Source organism: Sabethes cyaneus, chromosome 2 (assembly GCF_943734655.1).
Source record: "Sabethes cyaneus chromosome 2, idSabCyanKW18_F2, whole genome shotgun sequence".
NCBI classification, from domain to species: Eukaryota; Metazoa; Arthropoda; class Insecta; order Diptera; family Culicidae; genus Sabethes; species Sabethes cyaneus.
Window position 1 is genome coordinate 220,457,493 of NC_071354.1, and position 27,896 is coordinate 220,485,388.

Here is a 27,896-nt window from a genome sequence, read left to right on the forward strand (position 1 = left end):
TAGGGGTACTAAGCCCCAATAATTAATACAGGCAATGAATAACAAGGACATGCAGTTGTCTCCGCTGATACGTACCACGTTTCGCAGTCAAAAGAAGATTCCACGTTCAAATTGAAAATTCATCCAAGGAACATTCCAAGGATCCAAAAAGTCACCACTGGCCATCCTGACTTATGTGTCTATATCAGTCTTGGTACCAACGCACAGTCTGGGGTTGTCTGGCTACCAAGATATTGAAAGTCTTCCACCTCCACAACTAATGTTCACTCCCATTCTTGGTCTTTGTGACGTTGACTATGAGTCCTGTTGCCTTGCAGTTGTCTCAAAGACCATCAAGCTTTCTCTGCATATCATATGGCCATTGGGTGAGCAAAAGAATGTCGTCGGCCAGGTCGAGTGCATTTAATCGCTCCATTGTCAAGGGCTTCCAGGGTTAGCCTCGATTAGGTTTACTGTCAATGATTCCAATGCTCGAACATGCTCGAACGAGGAACAATATTGGTGACAGTTATGTAACCCTGTCTCACTTAGGCAGTTCGGTATGTTGTTCTCATCAAAACGTACGCATTATGTATTTTATACGTGTAACTTTAACGGTTTTTCATATACAGAATTTATTGTTGTTTCTTAATTTGAAAATTTCCTTCTCTTCGTACGCAACTGTACATATAAGACGCAAACACAATGCATCCGTTTTTTTTTTTGAAAAGGGATACATTATGTTTGGGCCCATACACTTTTCACGGTGCACTTTTTCTAGGGTTTTTGCTTAATTTTTACTCTCATTCGTCTGCTCCATATGGATATGGAACTTTCAAACGAAGTTTAAGACATTATCATCTTGAGTTTAGGTTGTTTGTTCGCTTTTTTTCCTGTTGTTATGGTTCCTATGGAGCCGTTTAACAAAACATCTTGATCCTTTGGTATCAAGCATTCCTATGGCATCTTACCATGAGACGATACTTAGTACCGATTCCAACAAAGTAAGGGTTTCCCTAAGCATAGCACGTGTGGCTTGTGCTTGATTTGATTTCAAAAATAAGATTGGTTCTACTACTACAACTTATTTATTTCTATTTTCGATGTGCAGATAGCTGGCGACAATGGGGCACAGTACGAAATTGTTTATACATTGAATTCACAGATTAATAAAATAAGGTGGTAATAATCGTATATCGCACTACTTTCAACATTAACAAATAGCCAGAAATGTAACTAAAAAACTAGGAGCTTTCGATTCAAGAAAAAAATATATTAGATGGTTTTCTCATCGATAGAGTACCACTCGCAGTTTGGTTACCATCCTCTCAATAATAAATTCAAGGAGGACTGTCCAAGAAGTTGCCTGCTTTGGCCAGATATGCAAAACAGAATTTGCTTCGTTTGATCGCTTCGTGTGAAACGAAAAGATCATCTCATATTTACACATTAACATAACACCGGTTCTTCCAATGACCTGAATTCACCCGCTCCAGTGATGCATTATGGTCGAATTACGAATCACTTAGATTAGCTTGACGCGAAATCTACTGCCGCCGCTTTCTTTACATACCACAAAGATGTTGAAACGAGTAAAATAAGTAAATAAAAGGAACATTAAACGATAGGGCCGGCATAAATTAATGCGTGTAATTTACTTACAATCAAATGATTTGATTTTAAATCACATTTCCGTATGATATCGTATAGGTATATAGCAAGGATAAGGGGCGAAATCGTTAGGGAAGGCAGGGTTTCTTAACCGTTAACGCTTAACTGGGATTCAAGGAAAACAAATCTTGCACGAGGTGGGTTCATATCATTTGCAAGACAATTCACAATCAATTTTAGTGGAAACCATTCGGCAAACGATAGTGGATGCAATCGATAACTAGTTCAGACTAATTTAGACCAAAAAAAGTTTATGCTTTTATCAGTGTTTCCAACAGAACCAACCTGTCTCTCGTCGTTGCAACGCCGGTATTGTCATTCAGTTGGTCCTTCGTAGCGCAGTGTGATCAGTGATGTGGTTCGCATCATTCGAATGCATTGTATTATAGCTCATTGCTCCGTAGATTCCGGCCCCGGACATGGCCGGTAGTTCGCGGCGACCACATTCACGTTCACCCCCCGAACTGGGCCCGCTTCTGACGATTAGACTGTTTGGGGATGTTTCAGCCGAGGCGGCACTGACAGGTATCACGTATCGTAAATCGGACAGTTTCTTGTCGTCTTTAACCAGTTCGGCTGTGGAAACTATTTCCGAGGAACTGGTCCTTAGCGGGTTTCGGGTTCCTCCACTCAGGATGTACTTGAAGAATTCGTACGTTGACCAACAGATGGCGGTAGCTGGCATCTGGTAGAGGACTCGAGCTTGCAGTCCTTTGAAGAATCCTAGCGGTCCTGCTGTATGGTAGATTTTCTTGACTGCCTCTAGGAGACCTCTGGTTTTACCAGCACCATCTTCTTGCGTATTCAGCAGTGTCTTACAAACGTCCAGCGGTGTTGTGAGGGCTGCAGCCGCAGCGCCTGCAGCACCTCCCGCAACCATATGTACAGGCGGATTGTAGTTATTGTCTTTGTTGAGCAGCTTCTGCAGAAATTCATAGGTTGGGAATTGTATTGCCGAATACGGTATGTTCATTACAAGCTGCGTCGAGTATGATCGGTAGAACGCTCGAAAGCCTTCCATCTGGTAAACGACTCGTGTGCAGTGCATAATTGATCTGTAAGGCGAGTTATACATCTGTAGCCTCTGTTTGACCACATCGGCTGGATTGGAGACAGCATCGTGCACGAGGGTTGCCAGAGCAGCCGAGATCATGTAATTGATCTGATGGCGATCCGAGAAGCGTCCAATCGCTTCCTTGGAGTACTCGTACGCTCCGAAGTATAAGGCATGTGCGGGGCCCGCCCCGGCAACAACGGCCATCACACCGCGGAACGGTCGTAGCAAACCTTCGGCTCGTACCATGTCGCGCATCGTCGAAACGATTGTGTCGTGCGCGTGCATGTGCGTTAGCGACTGCATCCGGGTCTTCACCGAGTCCAGCGGATACATTACGCAGTGTTCCATAATGCCGGCTATCGCTCCAGCCGTCATGTTGGTAGCTACACTCGTCGTCGGCAGCTGTTCATATTCGTCAGGATTCATGACAACATACAATCGCTTTGGCGGCGGTTGCACACACAGAGATTGATTCGTTCGCTCGCCGGTTTCGAAGCGAAGCGGGATTGTGTGTTTAATTGAATGATTTTTTTTCGAAAGGTTGTGTGTCAGCGCTGCAGCCGCACTAGATTAGCAGCATCTCCGTTGGGCAGAAACAATCTGGAAAGAAAAAAAGAACAGCTCATTATAATCAACAGCAGAAGGTTCGAATCTAATGAATGAAAATCACAGTTTTTTTTCCCGTATGATAATTGTGAAATGACAAACCTGTTTTATGTAAGTCATGCTAAAGGCTGTTACAATCAAAATTTGGTCGAGCTTAATTTACGCAGTTCCTTTAGTCGAGCATTTAGTAAACCGAATATTCTTCATTTTGTAGGTGTGTGCCTGAGAATCATGCCCCCCTTTGACATTTGCTCTTCAGTAATAAAAATGGCAGTCAAACAAGAGGAGCAACGCAAAAAAATACTGATATTTTCCGCTTAGCAAAAAGGTGATGAAAAGAAAACAAAAAAAAAACAACGACGAAGAGACAGCAAAAAGACGGTGTAACAACGACGAAAAGGTGATGAAAAGTTGACGAAAAAGTGATGAAAGGTAGTGAAAATACAAAGAAGAAATACAAAGAAAATACAACGGAAATAACGGAAATAAAAAATACGATGACGACAAAAAAACGTCAAAAAAGTACGATAAAAAAGGCTAAAACAATTTAAAAAGCATGAATAAGACAAGAAAATAAGAAAATACGACGAAAACCTGGCCAAATAACGATGAAAAGGCAGGAAAAAACATTTTTGTTGTATCAACAACAAACAAGACGGCGACAAAATAACAAAAAAATGATAAAAAGATAACAAAAAAACGGCGAAACAATGACAAAAAATGACGAAAGGATAACCAAAAAAACAAAAAACGACAAAAAGGCTCCGAAAAAAGCGACAAAAATGTTCAAAACAGTGACAAAAACGATGAACTGACGCGGAAAAATGGCAAAAATACTATGAAAAGACGACAAAATTACGACCGAGATGAAAAACGGCAATATGACGAAAATGACGACGAAGATGACAAAAAGATGCAAAACATCGACCGAGAAGCAAAAAGCACAATAAAAATGACAAAAAGATGCTTCAAAAACATCCAAGCAGTGAAAACCGACGAAAACATGACGAAAGAACGCTGAAAAGACCATAAAAAACATTGTTGTTGTCTGAACAACAAAAAGGACGACGAAAAAATGGCAATAAATAATTTAAAAAAACAACAAAAACGGTGAAACGTAGATAAAAGATGACAAAAAAAACGAAAGACCATCAAAAAATGCTGAAAAAGAAGCATAGGCAAGGAAAATGTGAAGAGAAAATGGTAAAACGACGCCTTATGTTGCGAATAACATACGCATTTGTTGTGAATGACCAACTGGTTAAAACCACATGCGATGAAGGAAAGACCAAAGAAGCGACAAAAATGTCCAAAAGGACCGTAGAAAACGAGGAAAATACTTTAAATATATGCAGAAAACGTGATTAGGAGACGAAAAAAAGACGACAAAGCATGGATCAGAAATGCCAAAATACAACCAACGACGACAAAAAGACGTCATCAAGAGCAACCAAAAACGGCACAAAAGACGATAAAAAATAACAACAAATCGCTGGGAAAAGAGACAAAAAGACGATAAAAAATAACAACAAATCATTGGGAAAAGAGACAAAAAGACGAACAGACGTTAATAAACGAGATGACAACGACAGCTAAAGACTGCAGCAAGGAAAGGCAGTAACAAAAAGGACGAAAAACAGGAAGTAAACGAATAATTTTAATAGAGAATTTAATCATAGCACAACGCATTCTAGTTTGGCCACATTTTGATTGTAACATGCTTTTGCCTGCTAACATTTTCTGAGCTTAGTGTAAAGCCCATGCTTGCCCATACAAACGCAACTGAATACTTATATTGATTCGTCAACAAAATACAGCTTATTTACGAAAACGATTCATGCCTTTAGACAATGTCTTGAATTAGGTGTTAATTATTTACGCAAATTTATCATCCTTTTAGAAACTATTCAAAACTAGAAGTTGGTATACTTTTACACCCAGCTGAAACAATTGTCAGGCTGATAAAAACAGCAAACACTCACATATTTACTAATAGTGCAGTTGCTTTGCATAACTGCAAATGCTTCAGAGTCTATAAACTACAGAGGTGACAAGCGAATTCAATATTTCAGACCTGATATTTAGGACTAAAGGGTGAGATCAAATTAAAGGCAATGTAAACTAACCTTTTAGATTCAAACATTAGGACTCCGTAATAGCTGCTTACTTTGCAATTAGGCGATAACGTGCCTTTGACTTACATTGTCCGGAGCAACACAAACAAATAAATTATCACCTTAAATTCACATAATTTGATTTACTTAGTGTGTCTGGAAATACCAAATACTAGTTTGTTTATAGAAACGGTTATTTGTTATTTGCAAGACTAGCAACGGCTCCTGTGATGAAAATGAGACATTCTACCGCTTTGCCATAGTGAATGATAAATTTATAAGCTCCTTCCGATGTTCAGTAAATCACTGTTCAAAAGTACGTGCTTACGTACATCTTGTACAATTCAAGAACAACACATGATAAATGGCTATTATGACTAGTAGTTTAAAACTGTCTACCGTTATCGCCGTACGTATGCCAGATAAGGTTATCTCACACGACCAACGGCACGGCAAGCTTTTATCGGCCTATTTAACGTTGGCATATCACCGTGACAATAATGCTCTCAACAAAACATCGAGAGCGTACAATAGCAAACGTACGAAGATACGGGAAAAACTCGAATGATTCTGCATCTGCAACGGTCAACAATCAGCTGACGCATAAATCTTTCAATTGGTTCATTCTGTTCTTTAAGCATAAGCGAAAAATCTTGGTTTGCAATTCTGGTCTGACCCGAATCCCATGAGAAAGTAGTAGGTATTGTATTTGCACGATTTGCACAAAGCCGGCGATGCTGTTATCATCCAATCTTTTCTTTGACAAAACCTGTACGTTCGATTCATCCGCACTATATTAGTAAGCAGACAGGACCCGACGAGTAATTAGATTTTGAACTGTCCCCTCGCCATAAAAGATAATGTAGGTCAGGTTCCGTTTAGAGCCAAAAACACTATTTATACATAACCCCCATATGGTTCTTATCAGCAACGGCGATGAACCGCATCCCCAAGTGGTTAGTGACCATACTCAAACCAGAAAAAAGTAGTTCCGAATGGTGCGAAAATCCTAGTAAACAGTAAACAATTTTTTTGCACTTCAAGTAATCGCAGGTCACAAGAGGCCATTCATCGATGCAAATACTCAAAGTCTAGCAATACAACACAGTGTGGATTTACACCGAGTGTGTACACACTAGGAAATCAGAAAATCGAATGCGAGTACGTCTGCTAACTTGACTGACTTGCTAACTGATAGACCTACTGATTGTTGGTTGAGGTTAAACCTTTTTTTTTTGGAAGAGTTATATCACGTGAATGTATTGTACCAATCTAAGATTCGTAATAATCGATCCATTTTTTTATGCTTTGTGGCGCATGTAAGCTTGATACTAATCTAGTCTGACATTTGAAGGCGATTATATTAATTTAATTCAATTCATGCGTATTTTGATTACACATCTTCTAGGCCAAAGTTATGAAAATGGATTAAAATTTTTGAAATTTACTTCATTACCAGAGAAAGTGACGAGCGCCTTTTCTCCTATTTAGAATTGTTTATCGGCGGCATTGCGGTATGAATGAGTTTGCTGCTGCAACCGCAAGCCAGATTTATATTTACCATTTACCAGTTAGCAAACAAAAAATACATACGTTATTGAGCACTTAGCACACTCAGATACTTAATGAAAAACCACAAGTCATCAAAGCGAATGATATCTATTTGACATTTCACTATACCTACAAACAACGCGAATATAATCATCTACTGTATACTTCACTTTGAATAATCAGAAACTATCAATCATTTCTAAATTTAAAACTATCCTCCAAACTAAAGTATCGAAGCAAAACTTTTCTATGACAAAGTTTATATGTATTTGTAAATTTTAGAAAAAGATTTGGAGCACTTTTTGGAACTATATTTCACATGTTTTGGCATTTGGCATGCCCGTAAAAATAGTTTAGCCATTAGTCACATGTAAATACCTAACGTTGGTGTTCTATTCCTATCTATTTTCCGATATGGACTTGAGTACGTGTTTATTTGTTAATTCAAAGACACGCTCACGGTGCTGAGCAACAGTTGTTTTGTTATATTAAAAATTCACGTTCCAGTCTACAACCAAGCATTACATGAACCAATTAAATCCTAAATATCTTACGTTCTTTGAAATAGCTACATTAAAAATTTCACCAAAAGTTAAAAACAAGTCTTGTAACTGTTGGAGAAAGTACTCAAACCATCACCTTCAAAACCCAAGCTGGACTTTTTCACTAGCTTAAGCAGAATTGTCTTTCAGGCAGGTGCTTGATATGGAATATACGATAAATTGGATGAACTGGAAAATATGAATGAATTGAATTGAAACCTCAATTAGCCCTTTGGTTATACACTAGTATCGCACGGCCTAAGATAACCTGTGCTGCTCTCGTATGGTGGCTAAAGGTGAACGACGCGTTCCCCAACTGCGACCATGGTCATGGATGGTCAACTCGATTAATTTTGTAGCAATAGCGAAGAAGTAGCTGTTCGCCAACGGCCAAAACCACGAAACAGCTAACGAGCATAATGACATCCATCTATTTATCGGCCATGGTTAAAGTTCCGGCAAACTCCCGTAAGGCTGCCCGCCAGTGCATCGAAGGATTTTTATAGAAGGCCTTATAAACGTAGGATTTAACAAAAATTTGTTGCATTGAATTATCTTTCGAACTTCACCGCCATTCGAGATTAGTCCATTTTTTAATGCATGCCTGCGTAACGAATTCAGATGTTTGCTACTTACTCCTCTCCAAGTGGACCCTAAGCCCCAAAAGGTCATTGGTTTGGCTCAAGGACGTTTGTACGCAAAGCTTTGATTTTGGTACAGGGAGTAGTCCGTAAGCTGTGTACAGCAATCGAGGCCTACCACAAGACTGTCGCAGTCAGTGGCCTTTTAACCCAATGCCCTTCTGCCATACAAAAAAAAACTCCTCCGAGGAAGGTCTAAGTACCTTAGCCAGTATTCGCGGGTAGCTCTCGATAGATTGCGGGCGCATAGTTTTAGGCAATGAGTAAATGCAAATTGAGCTAGACGCCTCCTGCGAGCGAGTATGGGAAGCATTCAACACTTACGCCACTCACGCAAGCGTAAGACACACAGTCGCCATTGTTGTGTGCAGAAATTCGCACTTGCGAACGCGCAGCCTCGCAGCGTTTTTCTACATTGCCCACTCGCGAGTCAAACAACTTGTGAGTTCGCCCTCGACTTTACTCACGGACGGAAATGCGAGCCCTCACGAGCGATCGGCATCAGTGGCTCGGACCGCAATGACTAGCGACAGCAACGACCGTGGCTGTTAGCTAAACACACAGTCAAAAAACTCCTCGCAGAACATGAATAAATAAGAGCAAGAGTCCGAAAGGGATGCTTACACCGGCGTGTTCGTTAGAATGAGTACGCGTGTGTAAGAAAATTAGACCACACAAGAGTGGGCTTCGCAATCCGGAAGCAGCAGCGTTACATCATTAGTGAACATTTTTATTCAATGTTCGGATTGGAACTAACTCAGGCTTGAAAACAAAAACGCTGACAAAGAGCATTAGTCTTAAATTGCTACCCTGCGCACTTCTGAGAAATTCGAGGACTGTTCTGAAATCTCCAATGATTCAAATCTTGAACAAAACCCTTTTGATTTGTTAGCTGTCGAAGATGAACGAGGTTTTCGAATTATTCGACGCTGAGTAACATAACAAGCGGCTGCTGATGTGACAGTAGAGCTAGACTAGTCTAAGCCAGTTAAGACTCTAAAAATTCCTAATCGATTTAAGAAATAGGGGCTATTTCTAATTCCCGTCGTAGTAAATAAAGCCATTCTAATTTTCATCATTTGTTGGATGGATTTAATGAATACTTCAAAAGTTCTTGTGCTGATTTGACTAAAACACACTTACCTTCCGATCCGTGAACTTTGAAATCACTGAAAAGCGATTATTAAAGCATATTATTGAAATTACGCAACTGACTTTATTTCTTAAATTCATCGCACCGTTTTAAAATCCGTCCATCAAAATTTTTCATCGTCCGAACTAAAAATCACAACAATGTTTTGTTTACGAAGCTAACGCGCATGTATTTGTGTAGGACGGCATGACAAATGTTATTGTGTAAAATTTCTGCAGGTCAGGCAAGTTTTCCTGGCTGTAGAATAACGACAATGCCTTGCGTGAGTTATTTTCATTTATGAATGACGAAAATTAAAACGATTAGTTGACATTTTCTTCTTCGTCGCACGAAAAAACGTAGGAAATTTGGCTGGTAGGACTTCTTTAATGATAAAAAGCATTTATATAGATCTCACTCAGCTCACTTTGATTGATCGTGTATGATAGACAACAAACTAAAATATTAGGGAATAACTAGTTTTGCATTGTGTGTCATAAAAATGCTGATATTTTTAATAAGTTGTGTTGGATAGGACGGGAATAGGCAATTACGACGAAGCAGCAACATACCCTAGCAACACGCAGAGAACCAAGATTAGCTCTATGGATGTCCAAACTCATATCGGGTTTCGAACATACGAGTACTGGCTTATTGGACCAGCATCATACCTCGAGGCCAACTGCGAGGACGGGACTAGTACTACGATCCTGTTGACCATTACAGCCTCTCCCAATCGAGTCCAAATAGAATGAAAAGAACTAATACGAGTTTCATTTGAAGTAATATCTAATCTACGATCGGGGGTAAATAAATGACGCCCTAGCTGGTGCTTCGAGAAGGCGTTAAAATATTATCCCAGAGCTGTTCAAGTGTACCACAAATGGGTGACGGGTCGGCAAAGCTAATGCAATGTCTAACCCTTTAAGCACATGACCCACACAATTATGTAGGTGAAAACTTTTGGTAAAAAGGCTATTTAAAATCAGTCGCTTGCCCTAAAAAGGAGAAAAATCGAGCAACGTTAGCTAACGTTAGCTAAATTCGTTGTAGGAAAAGCAGTTGTTTCACAGTAACAATTTTTCGAAAAATTGCGCCGTTAAGGTCGTCAGAGTCCAGTTGCTTTTTTACTGATTTCAGTACTTGTTGCCACTATCGTTTTGTTGAGAAAAGAGTTGCTTGTAGTAGGTAATAATCAATCTGGTATGAACAATTATGAAGCGTAGAATCGCGTATCTATTTTTGCTGTTGAACTAGATCCGACAGTATATTCTATCACATAAAATGTTGTTTGCGGTAAATTTTATTATCGACACTCTACGACCTTTAATTTAATAGCGAAAATAATTGGACAATTTCATGCTCAAATGTTCACGTTGGCATCACTCCATATAAACGTCCGTTTCCTTGGCAACGTACAACAACGACGGTCGCGGATTCGGAATTGCAATCGAAACGAAGTGAAGTTTTTCTATCAATTCAAGTGAACAATTTGGGCAAAATCATTATAATATCTTACTAAATAACTGTTCGGGTGGTAAATTAAAGTTTTCGCGAGCGATGTGACGAATGGAACGGCCGAAAAAAATTAATGATAAATCGACGGCGAAAAAGTGAAAATTTAGTGATGAATTTTAATTGGGCAGAAATCTCAGTATTTAGTATAATTTATGCCCCAAAAAGTAAGAGAACCTATAGAATGCAATGTTTAGTGCTTTGAGTTGCAAGATTTCATTACGGCTAGCAGGTTAGTTGAACTGATTTTATTTTTTTGTGATGGTTTCCTGAAGAAGGGAAGGGAAGGGTGATATTCGGTGCCATACTGACTGCCATATATGTACTCTGACGACCTTGTCATTAAAGGGCAGGGGACAGAAATAAAGACACGTAACTCGCAAATTTTAGTCGGAAGTCCACGAACGTTCTGGTAATATATTCAAGGTTCATAGTTGGTCATTTACGCTTATTCGGGTTCATTGGTTTATAGAAGCAAAATATGTAAAAATCATGTAAGGAAACATTTGTAGACCTTGCAATGATGTTACAAAATAATTAAGGTCCTATAGTCCAATCCCACACACAACCTTCACCAAAAGCCTTTTCGCGTCCCCGAAAAAAGGTTAGGGTACCGCGACAGTAAATAAATCCTGATAATGCCCACCGGATGGAACCTGGCGAAACTAGCCAAAGCTAATTCGTCGGCCCAGTTGCAAAGTGCTGTACTTGGCAGGCACAAAAGTCTGGGGGAATGCGCCATTTTGAAGACAACCACCTAAGAGAAGCACCCTCCTTCAAACGAAGGTCTACCCCTAGGACTTGAGTTAGGTTAGTGTGGGACGCCTAGGGGATACTACACTATCCGATGGTTGTTCTTGTTCCCTTTTTGAGTCGGTTTCAACTGACCTAAGGTTCGTCGGTATTTCGTCCATAAGTTTTAGTTGATTTGATGGACCTACCCTGAGGTGTTCTAGCCGGACCAGGATTGGTGTCTAAAAACACGCTCCTTCACGGTAAGATAATCCTTGCCTGGCGCTTAAGTGAAGGTTATCACTGCTCCCTGCACGAAAACCCATCCCGCCCCGTTACAACCTGAGTGTAATCTATAATCTTTCTGAATTAGTACTCGATTATTTGTTGTATATACGCTGTAATAAGACCATTTCCAATCGGCCAAAAAAACGTGCATTTGCAAATAACAAAGTTTACAAAACATTAGCTGCGTAGGTTGAAAAAATAATGCAATACTCAAGTCAGGAAAATCGCAAGTTGCACTGAACTCTACAAATGTTCCATACATGACTTTTACTTACAGCTTTTGCTTCTATGAGGTAATACAGTTAAATGAGCTTAACTGAGTATGGCGACTTTGCCGACGATCAAGTACCATCAACTATGCGGTGTCTATGCTGTATCTATGGAGATAGAATCCCCGCAAAAGTTGTACCAAACGTTAAGCCTGCCAGAAACGTCAGTTAAATCTTTGGCGATATAATTAAACTCACGTGGAGTTGAATCTCTAAAAAGTTGAATTCTTAGCGGAAAAGAGCTTTCAAACCAATAAACAATAAAAAAACAATATTAAATGGTGTTTCTAGCGAATAGAAATACCTCGTTTCAGTGAGCTCAGACACACTTGTGTTTGCATTGGTGATTGTTTGTTTGCGATATCTGTAATGAAGAAGTAAAGTTCGAATCGCGTGCCATACTGTTTAGCATGCTGTTTTACACAGTAAAATGAATTATTTAACGACCAAAAACTATAGGTATAGGTAACTGAATGACTGCAGTGAAAAGAACATAAATTCACGAGACGCTCGAGAATGCAGTGGGTTGAAGGTTCCGTCAGAAACCATTATACAAATTGATGGTTTTATTATTTTTTACTTATCTTATCCTTCCTTATCCAGACAGAATCTAAATGTTACTAGTTGTGAAAGTCTGACTTTCGACTTTAAACGTTACAATTTTTCGTGTTCATTACATTTATTACGATTCAATTAAATGCAACTTTTCATCTGCTGGCAGTTTTTCACCCCCATCACGTTCGTTCTTTAGAAATGTGGAAAAAATTACAGAACACATGTGTATTCGTAAAATTTTATTATACTGTACTGTATTGTAGAAATTTTTTTTAGAAACTGCACATCACAGTATGATTCTAGTAAACCAGCCCCCACCCTTCGCAGCGACCACTATAGAGAGTTGTTTCCATTCTGATTTTTCTTTCCTGACGTTTTGGCAACTCACGATGACTATGTTACTTACTTATCAGTATCTACTTAGCAGCGAGTGATGTAGTAAATAGCGCTACCTCATTGCTGGCTGGCGTCCGGTCCGTTCGATCGTTTTCATTCGAGCATTACTTTCCTGCTGTGCATTCCTCCCTGCGGCAGCGGGTGCGAATGGCAAATGTTTACTACACTATGGCTTGTCCGGTTCTTAGAAAACAGAAATCTAGAGCACGTCGCACAGCGACTGGGCGGTTGGTCAAGTTATCTTACGATATATTCTCTAACAAGAGTTACAGTAAACTACGTTTAGCTTGCCAATAGTTGAGCTAGTAGAGAAAATCAAAAACGCACGTCTCACACGATAGCATTTGATTTCTCCTCATGATGTTATGACTTAGCAGCAGGTTATGCCCGAATTAGTATGTTACTTATACACTCGCACAAACGCAAACCAACAGGTGTGCATGCGTTGCATATGCAGTTGCAGCTGATATCGGCCACTTGAATGTTACACACGAATCTACCGCTAATTAAAATAGGCCAGGCGTGATTTTTAGTTCTCGAATGTGTTCTATAACAATTAAATAGATGAATGACTTCGCCGTTAAAAAACTATTTGTGCCAACACAAAAACAGCACCATTATTGGAATGGATTATTATCATCCGAAAATGGATTCGAATACGAGTTTCCCCAAAATATTACGAAATCAGCGATAATTACTTATGTAGGTTGGTTGCAACAAACTTAATCGGACAGCCGGTTTCTGTCGCGAGGAATGCAACTGAAACCGAACGATCTCACCACAATTATATTTCACGTGAGAGAGTTTAGATTCTGCGCAGAAAAGCAGCACGGGTGATGCCTACTCAACCTACTCATCACGACAAAGATGCACTAATCATGGCGGAGAAGTGAACTACTATATTTACTACGCATTTTTATTTGAGTAGAACAAAAACCCTAGTTTAGTACGTTTGATATATAATGCTCCTTGTTTAATAAGTTAGTGGTAATTTTTGTAATTGAGTTTGAAGACTGACTTCTTCACGAAAACAGCGATATACTAGATGATACTAAACGACTTACTTCAGATCCGACTTACGAACCACTACAACGATATTCCACGGTAAGTATGTGTCACATTTCTCACAGTAAAACCCACTGACTGTGGCTATCGATCTTTACCTACTGAGGCGAAATGTGCACTTGTCCGTGCCTTGATGTCTCATTGCGTCGCGAGATGAATATCAAATTGCAGTGAATAATTATGGAAACCTATAGATATTTAAATTAAACGATTCCTTCCGCTTGTGGTTACAGACAATAGTGGAATGATAAGTTAGTTTCTGTAAAACTATTGGCGAGCGTTTCGTCTTTACTGCATTTTCAATATCAATAGGTTATTTTCATCGCCCAGAATAAAACAACAGTTTATAACTGGCGCAGTCTATTCGTATGTTCATATTGCAAACACTGAATGTGGCTAAACGTAATGGAGTTGGCTGCGAGAACACTTATCAGCACTATCCTTCCAAGAAATGTTGCTAATTCCTGAAGCAAATCAAATTAATTGAATTTTGCCAATAATAATAGCACGCGCTGAGGAGACAAAACCAACGGCACATGCATGATTAGTCGAGAATTCAACTAATTTTGGAACATGTCATTTAAAGGATAAACCCAACAGCCGGTGCGGTTACCAGAAACTTATTGTTTCCTAGACAAACCATGAAATTTGGCTCTAAATGTTCACAGATTGGTACCTTTCAGGGTGCCAACTAATATCTTTGAACCCAGTAGATCCGATTCTCAACCAAAATTTATTTTGCGATGCATTTAAAAGAAAATCGGCTATGTCTATGGCTATGATTATGTCCCTTGAATACGCTAGAACCCTCAACCCGTGAACCCTCATACGTTTTTTGACGATACCCCTACTATCACAGGCACAAACCATTAATTTGCAAATAAATTAATGCTTGTAAAGTTTCATTACCGGTTATGAAACACTTTTTCTTAGTCATCAACTATCGGTTATAATTTCCGCTATCAATCTGACCCTAAGTAAAAGGAGGTTAAAATAACACATAACGCATTACTGGCGCTGTAAGTTCCACTAGTTGGGGGTTTCGTATTATCAGTTGTATAATTTTAAAAGCGATTCAACTCAGCCACTAAGGTTTTCGAAATGCGACCTTCGGTTTTTATTAGACCGATTTCGCAGCCAGCTGTTAGAGTACAGGACAATTGCGAGGCTAGTGCTATCATCCTATTGACTCTAGCAGCCTCTCTCAGCAGAGGCTTTCTAGACCCGCGTCGCACCTCGAGGCCATCTGTGAAGTACGGAAAACAGCGAACACATTACTACTTTGAATGTACCAGCCGCAGCGCTAGTAGCAATCACATCCCTCGGAAAGCTTCTTTTTCTGACGAACGCTAATAAAAATTATGCATTTCCAGCTTGGAAATTCCAGGTGAAATCCACCACAAAAATTAACAATCTCCCGTGACCCCGATTTTAATGAAACTTTCAACATGTCTTCAGTGAAGAAAATAACTTTTTTTTCTACATGTCAATGTATTGTAATGGATAGTGTCTGAGAACCAGCTGTAGAAAATCTATGGCGCAATTTCTGATTTCCAAGTCGCCCTGCTCATGGAAGACCTAATGTCCTTCGCCAAACTGATGGCCTATTCCTCATTTCCAAGCATATCATTGATCGATCCTTACACACAGGATTCCTGCTTTTAGAATACCGAACAATAGAAATCCTGCCTGAGGATTCGCCTGTTGGATTCTCATACAATAATCTTGTCTCTATAAGCACGGCAATCTGTACGAATCTTATTCGGAGTTCCACCACCACACGATTCCAACGGGGAGTGGGACTTGTTGACAACTCTCTAGCCTCAGGGTATTTATTCGCGAACCTTTCAAAAGTCAATGTTCTTCACGAACTTGGCAGTGCCTAGAGAGCAGCATGCCCTTCGTCACGTACACCGTTATGTCTGCATCGACATTCATACAATAGAAATATAGTAGAAAGACAAAACTGGTTCGGCTAGTTTTCGAGTCGGATCAGTACAAGGGATTAGGAATTTAATTGTAAAACTAGTTTCGACTTTTCTTTCATTCAACTTTGTACATATTCAATTCGAATACGATATATAACAAAATATAGCACTAATAAAACCAAAACTATCACACATTGCTAATTAACGCTTGTCTCAACCTTTTTGCACACCATATTGGTCGCTATGTTTTGGTACACTTCTGTTTTTCATGTAAAAAGTGAATTGCGCAATATACTGAAATCGTTCAAACTCAATTTAGTTCACTTAAACCAATTGTGAATTTGTTACAATTGGTGTTAAACTGTCTCTTATTCGTGGATCTCCCAGTTTGATAAAACGGAACGAACTACGAACCTATAAGTGTTGCTTCAATGACCTTCCCGATATCTAATTTTCCGCTCTTTCCCCTTTACGTCTTGTCACGCGCTGGAGATATTATAGAAACATTGAGTTTCATTTCAAGCTTCAGGCGGTCAGCTTCCCTTGCAAGTTGAGTCAGCCAGCCCTGCTGGATAAGGATCAGTATATTCCATGTTCCGAATCGGGTCCGAAAGAGAGTTTTTACAGCTGAACAGCGTGGTTGAGAAAATCCCGTAGGAAGACATCCAAATCCACTTGGGTGACCTCAACGCGAAGATTGGCTCAAACAATGCGGACCTTGAACGCGTCATGGGACGCCATGGTCTCGGAGAGATGAGCGAAAACGAGGAGCTGTTTACAGAATACTGTGGTACTAACAACATGGTCATTGGTGGATCGCTTTTTCACAGACCAGTACATAAAGTCACGTGGGTTTCCCGCGACGGCCGAACAAAAAACCAAATCGACCACATCTGCATCAGCCGAACATGGGGAAGGAGCCTTCTTGATGTACGCAACAAACGCAGCGCTGATATCGCATCCAACCATGAGGCACCATCACTGGATCACAGGAAATTGCAGCCATCAAGAGTTTGAAATCCAATAGAGCGCCAGGGATAGACTGTATTTCAGCTCGAAATGCTCAAAGCTGACCCATCTTTGTCAGCCAACATGATGCACCAGCTTTTCAGCAACGTATGAGAAACCGCAACTTTTCCGGTGGCATATTGGTCAAAGTCCCTAAGAAAGGATACCTAACTGAATGCGGTAACTGGTGTGGCATCACGTTGCTCTGTATTACTCTCAAAGTACTCTAAAAGGTAATCCTCAACCGGATCCAGGAGAAGATCGACGCTACTCTCCGGCGGCAGCAAGCTGGATTCCGTGCTGGTCGATCATGTGTAGATCATATCACAACGCTCAGCATTATATTGGAGCAGATCAACGAATTTCACGACTCGCTTCTGCTGGTGCTCGTTGACTTCGAAAAGGCGTTCGACCGACTTAACCACGAAAACATCTGGGGCGCACTTAGGCGTAGAGGAGTTCCAGATAAGCTAGTCCATCTCATCGAGGCTCAGTACAAGGCGTTCTCGTGCAAGGTTTTGCACGACGACGTCTTGTCCGACCCCATAAGGGTCACTGCTGGCGCGAGACAGGGCTGCATTTTATCACCGCTTCTGTTTCTCATCGTTATGGATGAGATATTAGTTGGAGCAATTGACAGTAGACCAAATCGAGGATTGCCTTGGAATCCTCTAACGATGGAGCAGCTAAATGACCTCGACCTAGCCGACGACATTGTCTTGCTCGCACAACGCCGAAACGATATGCAGAGCAAGTTAGACGACCTCTCCGAGAGCTCCCAGGCAGCAGGTCTCACAGTCAATGTAGCGAAAACTAAGTCTATGGTAGTGAACACTGACAATTCCACCAACTTTACAGTAGCGGGACAACAAGTTGAGCAGGTAGCCATCTTTCAATATCTTGGTAGCCAAACAACGCCCGATGGTGGTACCAAGACTGATTTAGCCACACGGATCAGGAAGGCCAGGGGTGCCTTTGCAGGTCTGCGAAACATTTGGCGCTCAAACCAGATCACTCTACGTACGAAAACCCGAATCTTTAATTCAAACGTTAAATCCGTACTGCTGTAGGCCTGCGAAACATGGTGCGTCTCAGCGGAGACAACGCAAGAACTGCAGGTATTCATTAACCGGTGCCTACGATACATCATTCGTGCCTGGTGGCCTAATAACTGAATATCCAATGAGGATCTCGTCATCGTCGGTGTCATCAACAACCGATAGCCACAGAAATTCGTGAACGTAGGTGGAAGTGCATCGGACCCACCTTGAGGAAAGGAGCAAACGAGGTTTGCAGTGAAGCACTCGACTGAAATCCACAAGGACAGCGTAAAAGAGGCAGACCCAGAGGCTCATGGCGACGCAGCCTAGCCAACGACATCCAGGTTGTAGACGAGAACCTGTCCTGGCGACAGGTAAAAGCCATGGCGGGTAACCGTCAGCAGTGGAGATCTCTGATTTCATCCCTTTGTTCTGCCGGACCGGCGGACATGGACAAATAATTTTCAAATGCAAAAATATTTTGTATAAATTCATCAAAAAATATTGTAGACTTAGGCTTACCCAGATATTTTTTGACTCTAACTATTTGACCTTTTAGTCCAACAATAAGCTTTGTTATTTCGAATAATAGCTATAGCTTCTATCAAAAAATTTGTAGAATCAAAAATAAGTATTTTTGGGAAACAAAAAGAGTGTGAATTCAGTTTAATTTGTTTTTCCTTTTTTTCGGGTTATCCAACTGGTCGCTTAATAGCGTATAAAACTCTGCGCTGGGCCCTTTTGTGATGTCAACAAAGTGTCAGGGAGACCTCAAACATCAGTTCTACCTGACTGGACACTGGACAGGCAATGTCGTCCACTAAAACACAGGTAGAGCCCCAAGCATAGCCGTCACGCCTATACCCGCAGGCGGAGGCGTTCCGGGCCTGCGCGGACTCCACGAACTGACTCTAAGAGCTCTCTGCCAAAGGCCGGAATGTCATTTTTTAAATATACCGATGATGATGACGATAATGATGATAATGATGACGATGAGAAGAAAAATGATAGATCGAATTTGTGAATGTGCTTTGGACTTTTTGTACCACTCGAGTTGCAAAATGTGGTATAGTGAAGAAGTGGAGGATTCGTCAGCCCCGCCTGATACCGGTCCTCAACCGCGCGCCCGCTTTCAATTTACCAACACATACAACCCCAAATGAATTGATAGGCAAGACAAATTTCGAAGCCCCTTAGCATTCATACACTGTCCCAAGATACAAAGTAAATTAAGCGCAACACAAGCTGGACGTTCGCAGTAGTCGACAGAAGCTTCAAAATATAGACACCCGCCTTCCAACCCTCGAGACCAAAGAGCTAGTGCAGTGAAGCTGTGGGCTTAAACGTCTCTCTAAGACTCGACCCCTTCCCATCGACAGAGCCCGCGGGCGGCCATCAGAGCACAGGACACCCACGGGGCCAGTGCAAAAATCCTACTGACTATATCTAGGAGCACCGCCCAGCCGAGACTCGAGCACACGACACGAATTGACCTAGTTTTCCCATCTGCTACCTAAGCACTTCTGTTATTACCCGTAACCATTATAGAGTGGTCCTTCGGCATCCAACCGGCATCTGGTATCCCGCTTACATCCCCTTACTAACCCTAAGCCCCCGACTGACTCAATCAATCCGACATTTTTCGGAGATATTTGTGACAGCTGTGATAAATAGGGATGAATCCCAGAAACATTCATCTATTAATTATCAGAGATCCCAATACTGACCTTATTCTTAAACGGAATAAAAGCACTTTCTGAACAACGCAACAATTGAAATCACAAAAGTATTTTGACATATACCTACATTCAGAAGTAAACGTGACCGGTGTTCATTTACTGATTACTTAAAAAGCCCTACACCACGACAAGGTTCAGTTTTATCGTAGGGGAATTCAGTGTGTGTTTTCTGGGATGGAATTTTTCTAGCTGTTCGAATTTTTCTAAAAAAATATGGCATAAACTGATCATCTTAGAAGTCCTGTGATAGCTTAAAAGTTTAAAAAAGGCTGCCCCTATTTTTCTCGGCAGGATTGAATGATATATTACCTCCTCTAACGGGAGCCCCAAAGCCATGCATGAACATTGTTTCAATCCAGGATATAAAAACATATGTTCAAAATCGTTTGCTTGATATTGCAAGCTCTGTTTTGATATACATTGGGCTTTCGATTTGGGCATGCCTCGATTTTGGCAACAAAAGTATCCGTTTTTGGCAACACAAAATATCTCACTTCTAAAAATATGCTTAAATATCAGTCAATTCCGCATGCATGCTTTAAATAACGGAAAAATGATGCCCTCTTTGTGTTCATGAACAAAAGTTTGCGGTTTTAGAATGTTTCGAACAATAATTTTCATTACCGTAGGACTACGTGTTACCGCAGGTTGTCAAAATCTCACTTGCATCGAACGGCGGACTTTTTGAGCATAAAATGGTTGCGATCGTTGATTATTAATATGTAGTCAATTTCTAATGTCAATTTTTTTATATAAAAAAGGATCTCGTTCGAATTCCTACTGATTGCCCGTCAAGTTTTAAATCAAGCTGTAGCCACCATGCATTTTCAGTGACTAGTCCCAAAACTGCGAAGCTTCCAGCACTTTGCATAGGCAACATGCAATAAATAACAGAGCTACATGTTAATTGACAAACAAGATTCGCACTACTGGATGAAAAAGTTGACACAAAAAAATGTACCCAACTGTATGTTGTGATCCTAAAACCTAGAAGAAAAGAAGTAAGAACTAAATTCTTCTTCTGCCTTTCAACAGCAGCAAAAAATAAACGTTTTATCGTAAACCCAGCGCAGGAGAAAAGATATTAATCACTGGATATTTACGTCTTCCAAACTCGCTGTTTAAAATCAAGAACAAAACTTTTACTGACCTGTTACCTTACAGAAATCAAGGATTGTTTTATCAGCATTTTATCGGTAGCACATCGCTACCACAAGACAATACATTCTCTTTTCACTACTCTTCCAATGAAATGGCAACATGCGCATACATTTAGGATTATGTTACAACCCACTCCTCCAACACAGACATCAAATTGACCTAGGATTCATCGTCGCACTTCAAAGTAGCATTGGGCGATACTGCGAAAAGCATCGATATTCGAATATCGATACAATTTTTGTAAAGGTATCGATCCCGTTGAAATATCGGGCGGCAAGTATCGATACCAGTGGTATCGATATCGGTATCGATACACTGACAGGGTGCAACGAAAACCACACTTTTGTTTATTATTTAGCTTAATTTTTTAGAAAATTGTATGCGTGTGCTTTTACTACTGTTGATTCTCTTTCGTTCTCATACGAAATCTCGTTAGGAACGAAATAATAGCTGATGTCGGACTGGTCAGGCCTGCGGTTTTAAACTCTTTTGACCGGAAACTGCAACGAATTGGTCAGGATTGCTACAAAATTTATTAGAAAATCTAGTGGAATGATGGAAATGAAAAATAAATTTTAAAAATCGGACAAAAAGTACAAATCCGTTTTCTTAAGTTGGTAAACCGACTTTTTGCCAGATTGATCGGTCACCGGCTTTGCAAGTGAAAAACCGGCCGGGCCGACCAGAAATCGACCACTCAGCCAAGCGCTAGCAAATGCTTTTATATTTTGCGTACGGTTTATGCTCCTTGATCGAAATGACTTACGAAGGGAAAAGTAGACCTGACTTAGCTAGAATGCGTCGTTGAATCTGCTTACTCGTATGATTGACGGCGGTTGACAGAGATCCCTAATTTATGAATTCATCAACCCCTTCCAGTTCATCTCCGTCAAAAGTCATTTCATGCACTCAGGGTTTCTTCACTTAACAACGCAGTTGCGGCTTCATTGACGGTCTAGCGTATCCAACCACATCCATCTTCGAGTGCCAAGATAGCTACCTCCATTGAGGAAAGCAGAGCTTCACTCAGCAACTTGCGAGTTGTCTAATTGATCGCATTTGAAATTAATTTTAAAATCGGAGCTGGAATTGCACTTGAAATTTTACTTAAAATTGAACCTGAAATTAAACTTGATATTGAACTTGAAATGGGAACTGAAATTTAACTTAGAATTGAGCATGGCATTATGCTTAAAATTGTACTTCAAATTGTTATTGATGATCAAATGATATTGGACTTCAGTCTGAATCAATTTCAACTTGAATCTTTACTTTAAATTGACCTGGAAGTAAGACTTTAAATTTAACTTAAAATTAAACTTGAAGTGGAACTTGAATTTGGACTTCAAATCACACTTAAAATTGGACGCGAAGTTAAACTCAAGTTTGGACCAATTCAAACTAGAATATATAAATTGGACTTCAAATTACACATGAAACAGGACTTATAATGAGACATGAAATTGAACTTGAAATAGGACATAATAAAGAATTTAAAATTTTACTAGTAACTAATAGTGAATTGGATGAAAAATTTGACTAGAAATTATACTTACAACTTTGCCAGAAATTGGAGTTAAATCGGACTTATAATTGGACTTGAAATAGGATTTGAAATTGAATTTGATGTTTTTACATCACCCAAGAAATCCGACTTTAAATTAGATTTCAAATTGAAATTGAAGTTTTACTTAAAATTTGATTTAAGACTGGAACTAGGAATGCATCTATTTTTGCAGAGTTTATTTATCGAAAAAAAAATTAGCTGCCGCATTAATTAGGTACACCTCTTATTTTAATTTCTACGAGTTCGAGGTGGTCGGATAACATCTGCAGCAGAGAAATACGCAGAGGTATTCTTGCCGGAAGTCGTGCTTACTACGGATTCTACAAGACCCTAAAATCTGGCAAGCTTCATCCCTGTACCAAATGTACCATGTACAAAGCGCAAATAAGACCGATAGTCTACGGGCACAAAACGTGGACAATGCTCGACTGAGACTGGTCACTTTTGGACGTCGTGTGCTTAGGATTATCTTTGGTGGTGTATGTGAGTACGGTCTATGGATGAAAAACATGAACCACAAACTGGAGCAGCCAACCGGCCAACCCAGTATTCAGAAAGTTGCTGAGGCTGGAAGAGTACAATGGCCGGGACATGTGAGAATGCCGCAAAACAATCCCGTAAAAATGATGTTTGCCTCGAATTCGGTTGGTACCAGGCGCAGAGGTACGCAGCGTGCTTGACGGTTAGACCATATGGAGCAAGTCCTGGAAAGTGTGGGACATTCGAGAAATTGGAGGAGGACAGCCATGGATCGAGTTTGTTGGCGGAACATTGTTATGCAGGTGAAATCCTAATGGACATCGCATTAGGATAAGTAAAGTATTTTAGTTTCCCTAGCATTAACTATAAAGGTATCGATACAAATATCGTCGTTTTAGCATCGATACTGGCCGGTATCGGGACGCTTAGTATCGATCCAAAATATCGATGTATCGGCTCAAAAGTATCGATTTTTTCGATACAGATACAGTATCGCCCAATGCTACTTCAAAGATCTTCGACCTGTTGTTAGAACGAGAGAGTTTTGTCACTTTTTTTGGCGTATTTCCCAAATTGATGTAGGTTTAACTACCGTGAAGAATTTTTAACCTGTCACGAGATTATGTCACGTTTATATTGAAATCAGGTTAAAACTTTAATGACATCTTTTCCAACCAATCACGTAGCGAGGATTTTCAGTTGGATAATGGTTCATTATTTCAAATATCTCAGTAGTGTAACCTCAAGAATCAATATACTTCTTCATTTGAATCGACGCGTAGAACATTTACCGACCGATTGGGGTAAAAATATTGAAAATCGATCAGGAAACCGTTATTGTCGGCCGAAAGCTGACCACTTTTCGAGATAGATTTTTTGGAATGGCCCTCTATACTAGCTAACTTCCAGAAAGACATTGTGTTAGATATGTCAAAATTGCGCAGCAAATTTTTCCGAACATTTTTGTTACTGTAATACCTACTTGAAAAACGTATTTTTTAGAATTAAATGCACGACTTCATAACTTTCGTGGGAACAGTTAACATCCTTTATTTAAGTTTTATAAAATCTGCTCTGAACTGAACTAATTTGAAAAAAATATCTAGAAAATTTGGAGCGCTAGGCGTTTTTTATCTGGCGTTCGCCAGAATAAATATCTTTAAATGAAACTAAGCTGCTTTTGCTTGTATTCGATCGGGAAAATAATATCGACTATGTTAACAAATTAAGGGATTGGAGAATGAAAAAATTCAAACTTTAAAATGTCGAAGCTGCAAGAATTGATACGCATAAACCAGTCCACAAAACTAAAAATTTTGATACAAACACATCGAAAAGAATTTATCAACCTCGTTAAGCAAGGTCATGCTGATCCAGGGTGGCTCACTCGTGCGTAGGCATACCGTTTACATGTAGCCTTGAACTGTGGTGCGGCTCTGGCTCACACGCGACCATGATTTATCGATTTTTATTTTTCCATCCTCCTGATATCTCCTCCGCTCCGCACAGTGCCTGTACCATCATCAAGAGTGACGTAGCAGCGCAGCATAGCTGATGATTGCCTCAGCGGCGAGCTATCGATTCTCTATCTCTGTTTGATGCACGGAAGGAAATAATGATCCCTTGGCTCAGCAAGCAGCAAGCAGAGCAGTTGCTGTTTGTTAAGCGGTTCTACGACAGTGTTTGTGTGTGTGTGTGAACTTCTGGCTTTGAGAACGCAATTTGAGAATGGATGTGAGAAGCCGCCAATGAACATGTTTATTACTAAATTGCTGTATTTTCGGGTTTTGTTTATAAATACACTAACCGTAACTACAGGGCAGCTTTAATAAGCTATGACACACATTTGTAATTTCAGCATCCCAACAACATCCTTAGCTAACAAATAAAATTATTAATCGGATATTGCAACAATTCGTAAACAGAACCCAAAAGATATGTCTTAAAATATTTAACTAAAGTTAAATGTTTTATCATAAAAATGATTATATAACACACCGGCAAAATACAAAAACGCGTCACGCCAAAACAACAAAAGATAGCACGCGGAATATTCCACTCCGCAATTTTATCTGTTCTATGTGCGTCCGATGTTTGGCATAATAAATTATTTTGTTTTCCAATAAAATTAACAAACTAATTCTTTGCAAAAAAAAAACTTTTTTGTGTTTTCTAGACTAAATGTCATAAAAGAAAAAAATTAATCAATATTATTTCATAAGTCGTAGACTACTGTGATGCAAAGATTTTGTTTATATTCGAGAAAACGTAAACTGGTATTCCCGTTCGTTGCCCAAAAATATGTCCGGAATAATTTCCAACAAGACCGCCCTCGCCGTCAGCAGCGTACGGTAGAGCGAAACAAAAATCAATATCTTCGACCGCTGCTGCCGTGTGAGTTGCTATAAAACGCCACAGCAAGAGCGGCCATCTTGTGCAGTCTGTTCGACTGGCTGTTTCTCACATTGCTTGCTCGGTTGGTTGAACGAACGTACCGTCCGTGCCCATGCCTTTATCGTCTCATAATGTCGTAGCGAAGTAAATTTAGAGGCTTTTCATCAGACTTAGACCAGCGATGGTGAAATTGCATGCGTTTAGCGTAGATCAGCAACTTTAGCCACCGGCTCTCGTTGCAGAAGTTGAACGAGAAAAAAAATAAAATGAAACCTAGGGTCATTGCAAATTCTTTTCAAGGACAAAGAAATAGTAGTGAAAAAATTCCTAGAACCGTTTGTACTTTTAAAAAGAGCCACAAAAATTAGGGACGGAGAATAGAATTAGCGTGTCAAATACCGTAGATTTGGTTTACTGGAAGCAATTTTATGCCTTGTTGCTAAATAATGACAAGAATCACCGAGGTACGAATCAAAACATGATCTCTGTGAACCACATTCTAATGCATGCACGTTTGATTTTCGCACAAAATTATTTTAAAACAAGCAATATTATGCCTTGCTTGTCTAAAAAGTTTCGCAAAATTTTTTCGCAAAAATATTTTTTTTACATTAGATGATCCTACCCGATCATCGAAAAAATAAATAATTTCTTTTATAGGTAAATCAATGAAAAAAAAATTGTTTCACTTACCAACCATTAGTTGAACGATTGTCAAATAGTCTCCAGAGTCAGTACTGTCTTCGGCTCAAAGCTGTACTTCGCAACAGGGGATCCCCCTGAGTGTACCGAGCTTTGCTCGCAGTTGGGGACAATCTGTGGATAGAATGATAAAAAGTTTAATTATATTATGCAAACAAACAGATAATCATTTCAAACACGATTCCATAGTCGAACACAAATTGTTTCGGTAGTAATAGCGTTCAAATCTTAGATCGACACATTCTACATGCATTCTTGCACTGACATTTAGTATTTCATTTCAGTTAATTTCATCTGATGTATGGATTTAATTAATTATCCCGATAGCTCTAGAGGTCTCTGTGGTATTAAACTTCACAATATTCACAGCAATTGCCACAAATGATTTAAACTCTTTGTATTCACTATATTATACCTTTTGAAATAAAAAACCATTCTCTGATCCTCCGAGGAGAAACAAATCTGTCAAACTCAACGGATATTTTCAGGACTTGAAACTACCTATTCCTTAGGATAATGCACAATTTTTACCTGATCATTTGGGATCTATAAAAAGAAAGTAGTGAGTAGGATGTATACAACCATAACTATTTAGAAAATCGTATTTATCAAAACCGAATTGATATCAGGAATTGCCAGTAAACAACTTGCAAATATGCCATTGAAAGAATGCGTTTACGAAGCAGCAGTGATCGTACAAGAAAAGTTCCGGTGATTCTCAGCTGTTCAATTAAACTGATGAGCTCATGCATTGTGCAACTGATGATGGCAATGAATTGCTCCGGAGTTAAGGATTTTAGATGCAAAAAATGTGATGTTCGATCACCAAGAAGTAGATAACAAATCTAGCAAAAGGAGAACTTATAAGTTTATAAGATTTCTACGCAAATCGACAGCAAAGAATTACACAATGAGTAGAAATAAATGTCAGATTTTCTCAAAACAAACTTGCCAAAGGGCACAGGATTCACTGTTGACATCCCGAAGACTGCCCGCGGCAGGTAGCGGCAACACCAACAGCAACGATCCAAAAACTTTCTCTCCAATTAGGTAGTTTTTTTGCGCAAAATACGAACCGCAACAACAAACTAAGTACAGCTCGTTTCCTACGGTAAAAATTCTTGCCGTTCTCGAGCTTTTGCATAACACATTTGCACCCCTCCTCCCGTCGCTCCGCCCACCCTACCAGCCGAATACCACAACCGAATACATTAAACCGAGTGGTGGACCCAACACCTTATTTCTTCGCTATCATGGGGCAATTTTTGAGTCCCACATAACTCTGCTCATTTTTTTCCTCACTAACTTAAAACCTTAAACCGAGCAACGAAAAGGGCTGAATAATGGAACAGAAGAAAAAACTATGCACGAAGGAGACCTTCCAATCCAATCACAAAATGGTCAAATTGTTCAAGGATTATTTTTCACCGAATTACCTATTCCACTGCTGAGGTTTCTCCCTTCCAATATCCAATATCCGTCGTCAATGTTTTCCGATCAGCTAACGTGGTATGTAGTTTCAGAACTCGGAACGATGTTTTTGGCCTGGCAATTACTTTTCCTTGCTCTCGCTTATCACGTAATGGACTCTCGCTCGGCCGAAATGTGTTATATTTACACATACGATAGGACTGACGACCAAGAGGTTTCGCGTTTTTAATATTGCGCACGAGACACACTAACCAAGTAGACTCTCCGATCTACAGAGCGACGAACAAAACTGTGAATGTGAATGGTGAATGGCTAATGGCAGTAAAGTGTGCT

The 27,896-nt window shown here is 39.9% G+C and overlaps 1 protein-coding gene across 4 annotated transcripts; it reads right to left on the reverse strand.

Moving 5' to 3' along the window:
- Window positions 1–577: 577 nt before the first annotated feature.
- On the reverse strand, window positions 578–27,869 carry LOC128733977 (mitoferrin). Of its 4 annotated transcripts, none has more exons than XM_053827907.1 (3): window positions 27,569–27,869; window positions 26,124–26,246; window positions 578–3,307 (listed from the first exon to the last, which is right to left on the reverse strand). In XM_053827907.1, the coding sequence occupies exon 3, from the start codon at window positions 3,131–3,133 to the stop codon at window positions 1,970–1,972; it is 1,164 nt and encodes a 387-aa protein (XP_053683882.1). In that variant the 5' UTR covers window positions 3,134–3,307; window positions 26,124–26,246; window positions 27,569–27,869; the 3' UTR covers window positions 578–1,969. The 4 variants fall into 4 exon arrangements, with proteins under 4 accessions (XP_053683882.1, XP_053683883.1, XP_053683885.1 ...); XM_053827908.1 differs by lacking the exon at window positions 27,569–27,869 and adding an exon at window positions 26,664–26,801; XM_053827910.1 differs by lacking the exons at window positions 26,124–26,246; window positions 27,569–27,869 and adding an exon at window positions 14,113–14,245.
- Window positions 27,870–27,896: the final 27 nt, after the last annotated feature.

Bases quoted from the DNA above. Each gene is read 5' to 3' on its own strand.
- LOC128733977 (XM_053827907.1), bottom strand. From the start codon at position 3,133: ATGAATCCTGACGAATATGAACAGCTGCCGACGACGAGTGTAGCTACC.